Source organism: Hemitrygon akajei, chromosome 2, assembly GCF_048418815.1.
Source record: "Hemitrygon akajei chromosome 2, sHemAka1.3, whole genome shotgun sequence".
In the NCBI taxonomy this organism is placed as follows: Eukaryota; Metazoa; Chordata; class Chondrichthyes; order Myliobatiformes; family Dasyatidae; genus Hemitrygon; species Hemitrygon akajei.
Genome location: NC_133125.1, coordinates 147,812,497 through 147,829,869, shown reverse-complemented (window position 1 = coordinate 147,829,869; position 17,373 = coordinate 147,812,497). Strand labels below are relative to the sequence as shown.

The 17,373-nt window shown below is 47.3% G+C and overlaps 1 protein-coding gene across 1 annotated transcript in view; it reads right to left on the bottom strand.

Annotated features, from left to right (window-relative positions):
• The window catches only part of LOC140716737 (uncharacterized), a 251,627-nt gene that overhangs the window by 191,400 nt on the left and 42,854 nt on the right, over nt 1-17,373 (bottom strand). The window contains 2 exon segments of the mRNA XM_073029546.1: nt 7,148-7,361; nt 8,489-8,656. Coding sequence (XP_072885647.1) covers nt 7,148-7,361; nt 8,489-8,656 — 382 coding nt within the window.

Here is a 17,373-nt window from a genome sequence, read left to right as displayed (position 1 = left end):
TCTATCTGCGACGCTAATACAGCTTGTTGCATTGGAGGTCAGAGTTCAATACCAGCATCCTCTGTACATTCCTTCTTGTGCGCAATGAGTTTTCTCCTGGTGCTTCGGTTACTTCACATAATCCAAAGATGTTCTGGTTAGTAGGTTAATTGGCCATTGTAGGCTAGGGTTAAATCAGCAGGTGGCTGGGTGGCGTAGCCCCTGTTCTACACTGTATAAATACACAACACAGAGTGGGAATGCAGTAAAATACACAGGTGTGAAAACACACACACAGCTAGTCAAACTCGTGCTAAGGAACAGGTTGGTTGTAAGATACATGACTGAGGAAAAAGAGTCACAGGTACACACACACACAACTAGTTAAACGCAGGTAAAGGAACAGGCTGGCTGTAAGATACACAATTGTGGAAAAAGAGCCTCACACACATACACACACAGCTAGTTAAACGGTTAAACTCGTGTAAAGGAACAGGCTAGCTGTAAGAAAAAGAGTATCACACACACACAGACACACACACACACACACACACACACACACACACACACACACACACACACACACACACACACACACACACACACACACACACACACACACACACACACACACACACACACACACACACCCTCCCCCCCCCCCAGTTAAACTCATGTAAAGGAACAGGCTGGCTCAGGATGGATAGGTCAAATGGATAGTGCAACATACAAGCCAACATGGACATGGAAATATTGGCAGACACGGGATGAGAAATATACAGACAGGTAAACAGGACACCAACACACACAATGCAAAGACATAGAAACACAGGAGCTTACAGTTAAACACTTGGACACAAGTGAAACATGGAAACCAACCTAATGCAAAACGAATATCAGAAATGGAAGGGACAACACGTAACACATACACAGTTATGCCAACAACCGAACATGCAGCAAGCTGTACACAGGAATAGATACAGGTGGGTGCAAGAAAAGACATTGAAATGCAGAGACACAAAGAAACACATGGAAACAGATGGAGAGCAGACCCATACAAATGTGCAAACACAAGCAGATATGTAGACAGATAGACATGCAGACATACAGTAACAAACACAGGCAGACCGAGACAGACACACTAACTCTGGCAGAGCAGTAAGCAAAGAGAAGAGAAACATACAATCACAAGGGGAACGAGCAGTATAAAAAGAGACAATAAAGTACCCACTGAAGTAGGCAGACATCATTACACTAACAGGGACATAAAAAGTTAAATGGACACATATAGGGCAAACACAAGGAAATCTGCAGATGCTGGAAATTCAAACAACACACACAAAATGCTGGTGGAACACAGCAGGCCAGGCAGCATCTATAGGGAGCAGCACTGTCAACGTTTTGGGCCGAGACCCTTCGTCAGGACTGACCTGACCCCCCCCCCCCCCACACACACACATACCACCACCACCACCACCAAGGAAAAACCCAACATGAGGGCTGATGAGCACTAACATGGAATTTGACACAGAAATATCGGAACACGTGTAGAGGAACACACAGGTAGAAAACAAGGACACAGATACGGAAAGGACAGCTCTGTAGTAAACAGGCAGACAAGAAGAGAGGTACAAGAAATACACAGGCATAGAAAGAACATCACTTAGAAACCCGTCCAAACACACAGCAAGCACACAAAGGCAGAGAACTACAGACAAGCTAAAGGGAAACAAAGAAGGAAACAGCTTGACACTCAAAGCAAACAGCGCAGTAAAAGGCAGGCACAGAAGACACACACTGAGGTAAATTACAACAGACAACTAATGAAGCATCTTGGCCTGAAACTCTGACTGTCCATTTCCCTCAATAGATGCTGGCAGAGCTGCTGAGTTCCTCCAGCATTTCGTGTATGTGGCTCAAGATTTTTAGTAGTTGCAGAATCTTTTGTGTGTAAAGTACAGCAGACACTAATATACAGACAGAAACATGAAGCAGATATACTGTAGAAATTAAATAACAAGTAGCTAGGCTCACAGAGAAATAAGTGGACAACATACAGATATAATAGAGACATATAGATGTGGTGTAAGACACACCCATTCTCACATTCACACTCATCTGCGTAGATATTCATTATGAAATAAACAAGAAGCAGGTAGAAGCAAGTACAAATGCTCTGGCTGATATGCAGAAAGAATTGCAGACTCAAAGAAAAAGGCAGAGAAACACTTGGCATAAAAACGGATGCAGATAGAAATATAGAAATGGAGAGACACATATGGGGAAACACATGGATGTGAACTTAGACAGGGAACAGACTGACAGTCAGAAACTCCACCAACACAGTCAGACACCAGCTCAGAAGTGCAGAGACAGGAAACAGATGGCCATTTACCATGAAGTACTTATGCACACGGGGAAATACACAGACTGGAGCAGGGAGGCACCTGGAGGAATGGAATGTTACCAGACATTGCAGATGCTAGAATCTGGAACAACACATAATCTGCTGGAGGGACTCAGATGGCCAAGCAGCATCTGTGTGGGGAGAAAGGAACTCTTGACGTTTCCGGTCATCAGGAAACTCCAACTCGAAACATTGACCTTCCCCACCCATAGATGCTGCTCGGCCCGCTGAGTTCCTCCAGCAGATTGTTCACCTGGAGAAATGTATGGGGATGAAATAGGTGGCAGACACAGATTCAGAGCAACATGAAGATTCAGATGACACAGAGACACTGACATGCTAAGAACACAAACACAGAAAGAGAAGTACACTTGGAAAAGCAGGCACAGACATGGAAATCAATTATTGGCATTGAAACAGAAAAAACATAGCCAAGGGTAAGGTAACCAGACAGATATGGGTTAAATAAATGTGCTCAACAGGTCAGACAGTATCTGGGGATAGAGGAATGGAGCTTGTATTTCACATAACTCTAGAGTTTTATTTCACTTTTTTCTCAATCTGTTCTGACAAGTCAGATGATCTCTGCACACGTATCCTCAGATATCCCCATGTCATTGCTCCATTTTTAGAGCTGTTCCCTCTAGTTTCTGAACCTTCCTGCACTTCTCAATATGAAATCCCACCTGCCACCCTCCCTACCCTTCCCACCAGCCTGTCTCACTCTCCTTGAGGCCTCTCACTGTCCTCTTCGTGGTTCACTTTGTCTCCAAGTACTGCATCATCTGAAGATTCAAAAAAATACCTCCAGAACACAACGTCATCGCTCCCACCTTGAAACAGGCTGGTGAGTGGACAGAGAAACGGGCACAAATGGAGCATAAGTGGAGAGGTCTACATGGGAAAGGGCAGACATAAATAAACAGACACGTGTGCACAGAAAGGCTGCAGACTCAGAGACATATAAGCAGGGAGGCCTCACATAGAAAAATACACCATCACAAAACAGCTGGACACGTGAGGTCACGTGCGCAAACACAGAAACAAATGAACATGCAGAAAGAAAGACAACAAGACAGAAATAACTGGGTACATGTAGAGTCATATGCAAAATCAAAGATGCAGACATAGAAAATACACCAGGGAGATGGGAATGGACAGATACATTCAGCGACCAACTCAGAAACAAGAAAAATGTTGAAAAATAAACAGGCATGTGGAAAACTACACAGACAGTTAACAAAAGGCACTGGAGATGGCGAATGGAAAGTCTTACCTGACAGGTGGGGGAGGCAGAGAGTTTTCGAGGGGAGCCCCAGGTTGTAAGGTCACTGGAGGCAGGAAGGACACCCACTGTGGAGTGATTCAAACTGGAAATGGGAGATGGCAGGGCTGGATGAGCAGCTGATGTCGGACCAGAAGCTTTCATGGGATGGAAGGGTGTTTCACAGAGACTGAGAGGGGGATCACAGGGACAGAGAGAGTCGGTCACAGTTACGAGCTGCAGTGCACTGGTGATGGAGGGTGATGCACCATCAATAACCCTCGGGGACGTGAGGCAAAAGATAGGCTTTTATTAGCTGCAAACGTGTGTCAAGTTCGGAGAGAAGGGCGTCTAGAAATATTAATCCAGGATGACAATTTAAAAATCGAGACATTTAATATCCAGGACTTAGCAGAGTCCACCGAGTTCATGGTTCAGTGGGAATTTAGAGGTCAGTGACGTTTCAGTTGGGGGCATGTAAGTTCAGGGGTTCGAGAGTTTAGAGGGCAGTAAAGGTCAGTGAATTCCACGGTCAGTGAGTTCAGGAGTCCGTGGAGTCAGTGAGTCAGAGATCGCTCCGGGTCAGTGTAGGAGGCGCACAGTTGACACTGAGGCAGGCTGGAACACAGGCAGCATTATGAGTGGGGGCAGGAGACTGTCGGGTCCACACGTGACCATGTTAGAAGTTGGAACAGAGCTGGTGATCAGGGTGGCAGAGAACCCCTGGCAGTTCTTTGGAGCTCAGCCTGGGCTGAGGGAGGAGCCCCAGCCTGGGATGGGGCAGATGGAGCGGGATCCAGTAACATTGGCTTGGGAAGTGCTTGGGCTGAGTGATGCAGCAACAATTACCTCTTACTCATTAGTAAAATCAAAGACGTGATAAGAAGAGGAAGGAGGATGAATATACACTGGTGTACATTGGAGGAACGCTGATGCAGAAAGTCATCAGCAATCAATTCCTGGGCGTGAACCTATCAGATGACTTTTCTATGGCCTAGAACACTGATACAATCACAAGGAAAGAGCACCAGTGTCTTTACTTTCTAAGAGGTTTAAGGAGGTTTTATTTGTCTCCAAACACTCTAACAAACTTCTACAGATGTACTGTTTATCATTTCCTGACTGTTTGCATTATGGTCTGGTACCATAATCCCAATGCACAGCAACATGAGAAGCTGTAGAGGGAATTGGGCTCAGTCCAAATTCATCATGGGCTCATTTAGAGGAGGTGCTGTGTCAAGAATGCAACATCCATTATCAAAGGCCCCCAGCAGCCAGGCAGGTGGGTTTCCAGTGTTCAGGAGGTTTCAGTGAAATTTTCCCCCTCATCCTTCTGAATTGCCTGTGTACAGAGGCTGAAACACAGACCATAGAGGGACAGACAGCTCTGTAGTGACTGTACTTCCTGTGTACAGAGGCTGAAACACAGACCATAGAGGGACAGACAGCTCTGTAGTGACTGTACTTCCTGTGTACAGAGGCTGAAACACAGACTATAGAGGGACAGACAGCTCTGTAGTGACTGTACTTCCTGTGTACAGAGGCTGAAACACAGACCATAGAGGGACAGACAGCTCTGTAGTGACTGTACTTCCTGTGTACAGAGGCTGAAACACAGACCATAGAGGGACAGAAAGCTCTGTAGTGACTGTACTTCCTGTGTACAGAGGCTGAAACACAGACTATAGAGGGACAGACAGCTCTGTAGTGACTGTACTTCCTGTGTACAGAGGCTGAAACACAGACCATAGAGGGACAGACAGCTCTGTAGTGACTGTACTTCCTGTGTACAGAGGCTGAAACACAGACCATAGAGGGACAGACAGCTCTGTAGTGACTGTACTTCCTGTGTACAGAGGCTGAAACACAGACCACAGAGGGACAGACAGCTCTGTAGTGACTGTACTTCCTGTGTACAGAGGCTGAAACACAGACCATAGAGGGACAGACAGCTCTGTAGTGACTGTACTTCCTGTGTACAGAGGCTGAAACACAGACTATAGAGGGACAGACAGCTCAGTAGTGACTGTACTTCCTGTGTACAGAGGCTGAAACACAGACCATAGAGGGACATACAACTCTGTAGTGACTGTACTTCCTGTGTTTAGGGGCTGTAACACAGAGTGTAGAAAAACAGACAGCTCAGTGGTGACCTGTGTTCCCTGTGTACAGAGGCTGACACACAGATTGTAGACCAATAGGCTGGACTGTGACTGCACTGTCGTGTACAGGAGTTAACACACGGGCTGTGGACAGACAGGCAGGGCTGTGACTGTGCTTTCTGTGCACGGAGACTGTCAGTATGACCCTCACTGACTGACCAGTTCACTCAGTCTCGTTTCTCCTGCTTTAAATGCGGAATGTTGACAGCTGAACAGAAAGTCCACATTCTTTCCACAGAGAGAGGGAATGCTCAGAGACTCGTTACTCCTGCGCCCAGTTTGACCTGAGCAGTGACCTCTGGTGAGAGAGCCACGTCTTCATTACTGAACTGACCTTTGTGGGACGTTTACACAGCTGGGGTCTGTGGCCAGTGGTAACCACGGGGGCTCAGGATTGTGAAATGTCATCGCTGTCCCCCGCGCACCAAGCAGCAAAGGAGACTCAGCTTGCTAACAAACTCGTACAGATGTACTGTTGAAAGCATCCCGGCCGAGTGCATCATGGTCTGGTACGACAATGGAACGTAAAAAGCTGCAGAGAGTTGAGGACTCAGCCCAATGGGCACATCCCTCTCCACCATCAGCACTGCCTGAAGAAGGCAATATCCATCATCAAAGATCCCCACCATCCAGACCATGCCATCTTCTCGCAGCTACCGTCAGGCAGGGGGTGCAGAAACCTGAAGTCTCACACCAGCAGGTTCAAGAACAGCTACTTCCCGGCAATCATTCAGATTTTGAATCGATCTGCGCCACCTTAATCGCTGCCTCAGTATAGCAACACCGTGGCTCCTTTGATCATTTTGTTCAAAATTAAAATTTGTGGTTACTTGTAAAATATGAGTGCTGGGTCTTGAATGCAAAGTGCCCGTGATGCTGCTGCAACAAAGTTTTTCGTTACAACCTGTACTTCCGCGTACGGCAATAAACTTGACTTTGACTCGGAGAGGGAATGAAAATCTCACATGCAACACCAACTTCTCTTCACCCTCGCACACCTCCCCTCACTCCTCACAACCTTTGGATGCTCTTGCCTAACTGCTCCCCTCCTTCTCCACCTCCCTCATCAGTGCTCTACCTCTTCCCATCCCCATCTCACATACACTGGCCCACCTCCTCCCTTCCCTCAGCCCTACCCCACCGTCTCAACCCGTCCCTCACCACACGTCCCTTACCAATACCCCTCCTCTTTCACTGCACCTCCTCCCTTTCCTCAGCCCTACCCCACCACCCCAACCCGCCTCTCACCACACCTCCCAAACAAGTCCCTCACCTCCTCCCCCTCATGGAACCACCCCGTGTCCCACCCGGACAGACCCCGGGCCAGGTACTTACTTGCCGTCGGACAGGTTGATGCCCGCGAAGATGGGGTAATCCTCGGGGGCCGGCTTGCCGTTCTGGTCCTCGTACAGGAAGACAGGGGAGCGGCCGAGCTCCACGCCCACCTGCTGTAGGCCATGCTCGCTGTAGATGGACAGCAGGAAGGCCTGCGAGCCCGCCTTCGCTTTCACCAGCGCCATGATGGAGAAGTCCTCGGGGAACCGAGAGCCTGTGGAGGGCAGCAGGAGGCAGTGGGGGTTTAGAGAGGCCCAGGCACCAAATTGGGAGAGGGAGAGAGCTCAGTCCCACAGAAATGAATGGATCAGTGTCCCGGAGGAGTCAGAGTCCCAGGAGGTAGTAGGAGTGATCAGCCCTGGTGGGGGTGGGGAGGGGAGATTAGAGGGATTAGTGTCTGGGGGGAGGAGAGGTGTCAGTCCCCTGCAAAGAGAGAGGGGTTAGACCCCTGGTCTAAAGGAGGGGTCCTGGAGGGGGGGTGGTGGGGGTCGATGTCCTGATGGGAGCAGAAGGTTCAGTATCCCAGGGTTCTTAGGTGAGTTCCCTAGTGGGGAGTGCTTTGTATCCCAGCAGCACAGATTAGTTTCTTGGTGGGGGTGGGTTCAGAGCCCAGGGACAGAAAGCCAAAAGCTTGCATCCAAAGGGAGCATCAACCGCACGACCCAAATCCTGGCGACGCCCCACATCACCTCCCACCTCCCACCAGACAGGTTCCAAACTCAGGTGGTTGCTTTACAAAGTGGACTGAAACGTAAACCCCTCTTCCTGTGCAAAGTTTCTGAAGCGACAAGTTCCAATGCTCTGGCCTTCTCACACAGCCTGGCTCAGGACACGCACCCTTCCAAGGGCACTGGGTGATGATGCCATATCTCAACGGTCAGCTGCATGCTGATGGCACAGGCTGACTGGCATCCTGCTGTGTTGAAAGACATAGACATGTACCGACAGAAGGTCTTAGATGTCAGTCGCTTCATCATTTTGGCTCAGGTTTGTAGGCCAAACTTCCTGGGATCACTGGCTGAGGATGTCACATAACCATCAGTCACTGCACCCTGCTCCCTCATATAAAACAACACATTTCAGTCAACATCTCTGACCTGTGGACACACAGTGACCCCATATTTGAGCTGTCAATCATTATCCCAGCATCACTAGCCTACCATGCCATGTGCCTGTTGTCAATCTCCTTCATGTGACCACTAATTAATGTGACACACTCCAGTGGTCAACCAACTTACTCCAAAACTCAAGTTATCACCCACCCCACCGCCATACAATAGCTCCTCCCCCACTCTTCCTCAGCTTGCTCCAGGAGCCTGGACACTTCCCCACCCCACTTACCTGAGAGCAGTTGTTTTGTGGGTGCACTGATCTGAGCCTTTTTGGATATCCGGTACGCCACGTCTGGACTGGATGCAGATCGTCTTTTGGTACAGAAGCCTGTGGTTTTCTTTACTCCTTCAGGTAGCTTGTTAAACTGCAACACTTTTAAAACATCTATGGGGTCGGCTGCAGAGAGAAGTGACGAGAGGGCAGTCAGTGCCGTGATCAAGATGAGAAAACACCCCTCCAGGCAGGCCTTCTGCCACCTACTTCACAAACCTGGGGAGCGACTTCCCCACAGATCCTAGTGATTGGACAGATGGTGAAGGCCCACCCCTCTCCCACCCCGTCTTCACATTGCCACCATCTCACAGCTGCCTCTGGGCAGGAGGTACAGGAGTCTAAAGATCCACACCAAACGGCTCAAGAACAGCTACTGTCTTTCAAACATTCAGTTCCTGGACCAACCTGCACAACCCTAATTTCTACCTCAGTGTAGAAACACCAGGAACACTTAGCACTACAATGGGTGTTTTTGTTTTAATTGTATTCCTTCTTGTAAACAAAGTGCATAATTTATGTCTATGTTTTTTCCTGAATGCTATCTATGTGCCTGTGATGATGCTGCAAGTACGTTTTCATTGCTCCTGTGTATAATGTACTAGTGCAGATGATGACAAGTTTGACTTTGATGATTGACAGCCTTCCAGAGACCAACTGCAGCAGCTCTGTTGGTCACTATCTGCCTCCTCTTCCCAACAAGCAGCCTCAGAACCATTGTGTCCTGCATTGATCTTACATCTGGAGCATCCAATGAGATGATGAAGTCTACAAACACGCTGAGCACGGCAAGGCCAACTTGCCTTCTGATTGGTCACTGGGAGCTGGGCCTTCACACGGTCACAATTATATTGAATAAACAGAGTATTGGAAAGATCACTCAGTCATATGGTACAGAGAGAGTTACATGGGTGAAACACAGTGATCATCATTATATGCTGTGCTGTGTGATGCAGACGATCATAGTCTCATGATTATGATCCTTCTTGGCAAAACTTTCTGAGCAGGTGGTTTGCCATTGCCTTCTTCTGGGCAGTGTCTTTACAAGATGGTTGACCCTAGCCATGATCAATACTCTTCAAATATTGTCAATGGTCACATAATCAAGACGTGATATGCACCAGCTGCTCATACGACCATCCACTGTCTGCTCCCGTGGCTTCGCCCTGACCAGGGGCTAAGCAGGTGCTACACCTTGCTCAAGGGTGACATGCGGGCTAGTGGATTGAAGAAGTGTCTTGCACTTCCTTTGATAGAGACGTTTCTCCACTCCACCACCCAACATGATACAAAGGGTTAAAAGTACTCTTGGAGAGATGCTGTTAGCATACAGGACGTTAAAGGGATTGCTGTCAGACACACTCAGGCACAAGAGATTAAACTGATCCCCAAGGTATACATGCACCATACAAGGGGAGCGTTAAACAGATCACTTGGAAACACTTTCAAAACACACAGATGGTTAAAACTGATCCCCAGGAGATTCTTTCAGTACGGGGGAAGTTACACTCAGGATTAAACAGATCCCTGGGAGACAATCAGCACACAGTAGTCACTGGCTAGACAGTCAGTACATAGAGGTTGAAGGAGATCCCCGAGAGACACTCTCACCACATGATGGATTAAATAGATCACTGTCAGTCTCTCTCAGTACACAGGAGGTTAAACATAGAACATAGAAAGCTACAGCACATCACAGACCCTTCGGCCCACAATGTTGTGCCAACCATGTAACCTGCTCTATAAACTGCCCAGAATTTCGTTACCTCATAGCCCTCTATTTTTCTAAGCTCCATGTACCTATCCAGGAGTCTCTCAAAGGACTTTATAGTATCTGTCTCCACCACTGCCACTGACAGCGCATTCCACACTCCCACTACTCTCTGTGTGAAAAACTTACCTCTGACATCCCCTCGATACCTACTTTCGAGCACTTTAAAACTATATTAGCCATTTCAGCCCTGAGAAAAAGCTTCTGGCTATCCCCACAATCAATGCCTCTCATCAACTTATACATCTTAACATCATCTTTACAGTTCACTAAGAGACATAATAGACACATAATGGTTAAACAGTTCACTGGCAGACACAGGACACATAGAGTTAAACAGATTACTAGCAGACACAGTACACGTGGGGTTAAACAGATGGCTGTCAGATATAGTGCACGTGAAGTTAAACGTATTATTGGCAGGCATACTACATGTGGAGTTAAACAGAGGGATGGCCGACCATCTGTGCGTGGGCATGGGACTATGATACAATGGGTTAAACAGCAGCTCCTGGAGTCACTTCAACAGAAAAGGAATTCAAGAGTCAGGTTTCTGTGAGGTCCCAGAAACGGGAATTTTGCCCACTCTCCAAGCGTTCCTCTGACACCACAGAAACTTTAAACTCTTTTGCAGAGCTTCCCCAGTCAGCTGCAGGATTTTCCACTGAGCCGCGGTCCGAGCTGCTGCACAACTCTCCATCAGCACCGTTAGGGCCCTGCTCCCAACACCGCCTGGCATTGTTGTGGCGACTTTTACATGCAGCAGACAGCAACACTCTTAAAGCCTGGCACAAGAACAGATCTTAGACAACAGAGTAACCACTTCGGAAAAGGACGGAAATTGGAGGGAGGTGTAAGAGATGGGAATGCCAGGGGAGAAATTCGAGGCTCAAGGCCAGCTTAAACATCACTGTTATCAGGTTCTTGTACAATGAAGATGAACTCTTGATCTCCAAATCTACCTCATTGTGACCTTTGCACTTAATTTGACTCCCTACACTGCTCTTTCTCTGTGACTGTAAGACTGTATTCTGCATTCCAATTTTCCTTTTGGACAGGGAGGTTAGAGGGAAGGTGAAGATGAAGGGACGGGGAGGTCAGAGGGAAGGTGAAGATGAAGGGACGGGGAGGTCAGAGGGATGGTGAAGATGAAGGGACAGGGAGGTCAGAGGGAAGGTGAAGATGAAGGGACGGGGAGGTCAGAGGGATGGTGAAGACGAAAGGATAGATATCAGAGGGCGGAGGGAGCTTGGAAAGATGGGAAGTTCAGACAGATGGTGGAGGAGACACAGGGAATTCAGAAGGTTAAGAAGGTCATAGGGCTAAGGGAGGTCAGAGGGACATTTTTTGTGCAAGGGTCAGGAAATCAAGGATGGGAATGTGTGAGTCGATGGGTTAAGTGGCCGCTCTAAGTTGCCCCTCATGGGTGAGTGAGGTATAGACCTGGGAGAGCTGATGGTAATGTAGGGAAAAATAAGAGAGATCAGTAGGACTGGTGTAGAAAGGTCTGTGGGATGGTCAGTATGGACTTAGTGGGCCAAAGGGCCTGTTATTGTGCTGACTCTCTCTTTGACTCCATCAGGAACCAATGAAGGTTGGAGCTACAACACCAAGAACTGTCTTTGTTCCACAAGAGGTCAGACAAATACAGCTGTCACCTCTCACTCAATATAGTGCTGGAGGTGGTAACACCATGACCTCCAAACTCCAAATGCTACTAGTCATTCACCAGGCCATCCTCACAGGTCACCACCTGTCAAGAGAACAGGCTCTGGATTGGATGGTTCTCAACTGCCAATCAATCATCTTCATCCTGCACACACACCCCTACCACCACCTTTCCTAATTGTTTCACAGCTGACAACCCCTTGCAAGGTTCTCACCACAGTACATAGTTGATGATTATAGAGAACATGGAGTATGGTCTATGGCCAACAAAAGTATGCCAATCTTTTAATCTACTCCACCCCAAAAATTGACTGTTTATTCCTTTCCATAGATATTGCCTAACTGGCTGAGTTCCTCCAGTATTTTGTGTGTCTTGCCCACGATCAATTTAACCCTTTCCTACTATACAGCTCGTAAACCTCTATTTTACTTTCATCCATGTGCATGAGTCTCTTAAATGTCCCAAATGCATCAGCATCTACCATCATATATAGCAGTATACTCCAGGTGCTTATCACTCTCTGTGGGAAAAAACCTACCTCTGACATCTCCCCTAAACTGTCCTCCATACACGTTAAAAGATTACCTCAGGTCTTCGCAAAAGCCACCCTGGGAGAAAGACACTGGCTGTCCACTCATTCTATACCTCCAATAATCTTACACACCTCTATCAAGTTGCCTCTCATCCTTCACTGGAAAGGGAAAACCCCTCGATCTTTCAACCTCGCCTCTCAACCAGGTTGTCTGAGACTTTCCTGACAGTGTCTCTCAGAAGCGAGTCTTTTACTCTGGTGTCCCAGTCCTCTGGAGACTAGTAAATGTATCTCACATGAGTAGCCCAACCAATGTCAACAAGTTCCCTGTGGACACTCCCCTCACACCCAGCACTGCTTACAATCAAAAAGGACATCATTTGCTTACTCTGTGCAGAATGGTTAATGGAGTCACAAAGAGACATAGGCCCTGTGACACATCAGCTCCATGCTGACCATCATTTGCACCAATCCTACCTTAATACTATTGTTTATTTCCACCTAGATTCCCATCAACTGCCCCCTGATTCTACCACACACACACACACACACACACACACACACACACACACACACACACACACACACACACACACACACACACACACACACACACACACACACACACACACACCAATTTACTGCTGGAGCAGCTCGTTAACCCACCAAACTGCACGTCTCTGGGATGTGGGAGGGAACTGGAGCATTCAGGGAAAACCCACATAGTCACAGGAAGAACCTGCAAACTCTACACAGACAGTGCCCAAAGTTGAGATTGAACCCGGGTCTCTAGATCTGGGAGAGAGTAGCTCTGCCCATTGCCCATATAACAATAAAAAGTTCAAGGATGTCAGTAACCTGGAGGGAGGATGTCAGTAAATATTGCAATACCCTGATTAAGATTTCTACTGCTATGCTGTGAGGTATTTTAACAGTTTTCTGCAAAAGCAGTGTGTCCTGTTAGTTCATAAGATTTGAGTGAGCTGGGCAGGATCAGATTCCTGAAGGATAGTAGTCTGGTTTGGGATCTTTTGGATGGAGCTGCGGAGCGGAGCACAAGGGAAGATGCCCACAGAATAACAAAGACCTGGTTGTAAGAGGTGCTTTGTGATTATGAATGGTTCCAAGGAGGAAATACCAATATTGAAGAGTTAGCTATTTCATTTGAGATGGTCTTTGAGGGAAGTTCGAACTGTGCCCGGTGTTTTTCATGCAGAACATGGGTTCAGCACATGAGTAAAGCGATATACCCAACTACTCCAGAAATGAGCTCCAACGTTTATCTGCACAATGGACTGGTTTAACTGTAATGGGCCCTTTTATTTTTCTTTTCTTTCTCTGTTAGCTGTTTGCTAAAGTTGAAATATTAGTAAATATATTTCCTTTGTAATTTTATGCTAATCTTTCTGGCGAACAATAACTTTGCATGGGACAATATTTACACAATATTCACTATGTCCCCCGCAGAACATTCCAACTTTCCTGTTTGGTAGAACCCAAGTCATACTGACCCTGGGCACGTGTTGCTTATGGAAGGTGGCCTTCTCACTGCTGAGTCACGTGGCTGTTAGCAGAGCTAGCCATTGAGCCAAGTTTGCATATGAGCCCTGGTGAGAGGGCTGCAATCAGAAAGTGTGCAAACAAAATGTGAGCGTGTTCCGACAGAAGGACTTGTATTAATAGGAGAGACTAGATAGCCTGTGATGTTTTCGCTACAGTACACGAGGCTGAGGGGTGACCTTATGGAGGTTTATAAAATCATGGGGCAGAGGGTGAATAGTCACAGGCTTTTCCCCAAGGTATGGGAGCCTAAAACTAGAGTACATGGGTTTACTGAGAGGGGAAGAATTTAAAGGGAACATAAGGGGGCAAATTTTTCACACAAAGAGTAGTGGGTAAGTGAAAAGAGCTGCCAGCAGAAGTGGCCAAGAGGGTAACAATTACAATATTTATAAGGGCATTTAAGTTTTCAAGGATAGAGTAAGTTTAAAGTGATATGGGCCAAAAGCAGGTAAATGGGACCAGGGTCAGTTAGCCAACCCAGTCAGCATGGACAAGTTGGGCTGAAAGGCCTGTTCCCATACTGTGCAATTCTACGAGATGATAGAAGGTCTACTGTAAAGTGAGATTCCCCAGTAGCCCTCCCCCCCACCCCACCAGACCCCAGCCAGTCTTGCGCTGCAGAGTTGAAGATGGAGAGGCGCTGCACTGGCCCCCAGCCACAGCTGCCTGCTGTTTGACTTGGGCGATCTCCCTGTTTACATATTTGACATTGTTTCTGGCTGCTGCCATCCCGACTGGCTGCACTGACCTTCTCCCTGAGCCCCCGGCTGAGTTCACTCCAGCTGCCAATCAGCCTGAGTTGGCTTGGCTGCTCATGTCTGGTCTGCATGCTGCCAGATGAGTGTGAAAACAGAAGGAGAAGCAGAGTCTAATGAGAACCTGCTTCACATTAAGGGAAAATACATACTAAGGATTTTGTTTATAACGATAAGGAGATGGAAGGAGTCTTAAAATGGGGCATTTTGGATAGATTGGGGATTGGTGACAAGTGTTATTAGGTCACCCTCTCATACACTCCAACACCAGCAAAACCCTCCCCGCCATCGAGGACATCTTCAAAAGGCTGTGCCTCAAGAAGATATCATTAAAGACCCTCACCACCGAGATATGACCTCGTCTTGTTACTACCATTGGGAGGAAGTACAGGAGCCTGAAGACCCACACTCAACTCTTCAGGAACAGCTTCTTTCTCTTCGCCATCAAATTTCTGAAAGGTCTATGATCTCATGAGCATTAGCTCATTATTTCTCTTTTGCACTTTTTTTTATTGTAACTTTTAAAAATGTTTATGTCATCCACGGTACCGCCGTCACAAAAAATAACAAAGTTCTCGATGCGTGTCTGTGATAATAAATCAGGTTCTGGTTCTGATCACTTCGCCAGTATCTTGCCATTCTCAGCCAGTAATCCCAACACTGCTGATCACCTGGTGCAAACTGGCAACACGAGCAGCAACAGTGGCATAGTAGTGCAGCAGGTCATGGCGCCAGGGACCCGAGTTCGATCACGACCTCCGGCACTGTCTGCAGAGCTTCCACACCCTCCTCATTTCCTCCAGATGCTCCATTTCCCTCCCACCATCCCAATGGAGAGCCACTCAGTAGGTTAACCAGTCACTGTAAGTTTGCCCCCTAGTGTGTGTGTGAAGTATAAAACCTAGGGGCAGATGATAAGAGTGTAGGAAGGATTGGGCCTTGCAGGGATAGTGTAAATGGGTCAGCACAGACTCAATGGGCTGAAGGGTCTGCTTCCATATTGACTCTCCATGACTCCATCTACAAGGATGTAAAGAGCCATGTAAGAGTAAAGTGGACAAGACGAGTCGGTGAGAAAGCAATCTGGCAGATAGCGTACTACATAGTGAGGTCATCCACAGGACGTCACCTGAGGTGGAACCTTCCAATTATCAGGAAAGATGGGATCAACTGGATTTGTTTCCGCTGGAGTGGAGATGGCTGAATGGAAAACCTGAAAGATGTTGTGGCACTGATATGGTAGAAGGTCAAAAACTATGAGACAGGAAGGCATAGGATTAAGGTAAATAGGATCTGAGAAGGGAATTCCTTCACCCAGGGGAGGTTTTTACCTGGAGTGCATTGCTTAAGGAGGCAGAGACTTTCACAAGATTGAATGAGCTTCCGGACGTAATTGAATTATCATTTACGGGAAGGCTGCAGACGAAGTGTCGGTAACTAGGGTTGGTGTGGGTTGCTACTTGGTGGCTAGCATGGATGAGATGGGCTGAAAGGCCTACTTTTGTGTTAATTGATTTGATTGCTCATATAGAAATGTTGGATGTGTTTTAAAAGAGGACAGACTGGAAACCCTGATGGCCAAATGACCTGGGCACGCTTGTACCTAACATGCAGGTGCAGCGGGCATTTAGGAGAGGAAGTGGCATGCTGGCCGTTGGCCTAGTCTACAGAGAGGATAGACCAATATTGGCCATGTCATACAACACAGCACATAATGATGACGAAGAGGACTTACTGCTTTCATTGAGGGCCTTGTGGAGACTTCACCCCAAGCAATGTGCACAAGTTTGTACTTCTTGCTGAATAAGGATTCACCTCCTCCAGTGCAAGCACATTCCTCACAATGGGCAAGACCATCAGGTAGAGTCATAGAGCACTACAGCATATAAATAGGCCATTCAGCCCATCTTGTCCATCCCAGCCTGATCTAACCCAGGATGGAGCAGTCTACCCCGTGTTCATCAGAGTTTAGAAAAATAAGAGATGTCGTCATTGAAACCAACAAAGTTCCTGCAGGGTAGATATGGGTAAGATGCCATACAGAAACAGGTCCTTACGCCATCGCATCAATGCCAACCATCAAATACACTTTTATTGTAAACCTATTCACCAGCACTTTGTTCATAGCCCCAATCATTCAAGTGCTCATCCAGATACCTCTTAAATGTTGGAAGAGTCTCTGCTTCCACAAGCCCCTCTGTCAGAGCATTCCAGATTCCAAACCTCCAACATGAATTAACAACTTACTCCCTGGACCCCTCTAAACCTCTTATCTATTTCCTCTAGTTTTACATACATCTCAGGGAAAGGTTTCTTACCATCTACCCTATCAAAGCCTCTCATAGTTCACTTTTGCAAAGCTACCCCCTCCCACACACCAGTGTCTTCTGCGTCAAGGAAAGAAAACTCAGTCCATTCAGTCTTTCCTTCACACTCCATTCCCAAGCTACATCACGGTGAATCTCCTCTGCACCCTCTCTGGTGCAGTCACATCATTCCTGTAGTGTGGTGATCAGAACTGCACACAATACTCTAAGCACAGGTATAACCAAC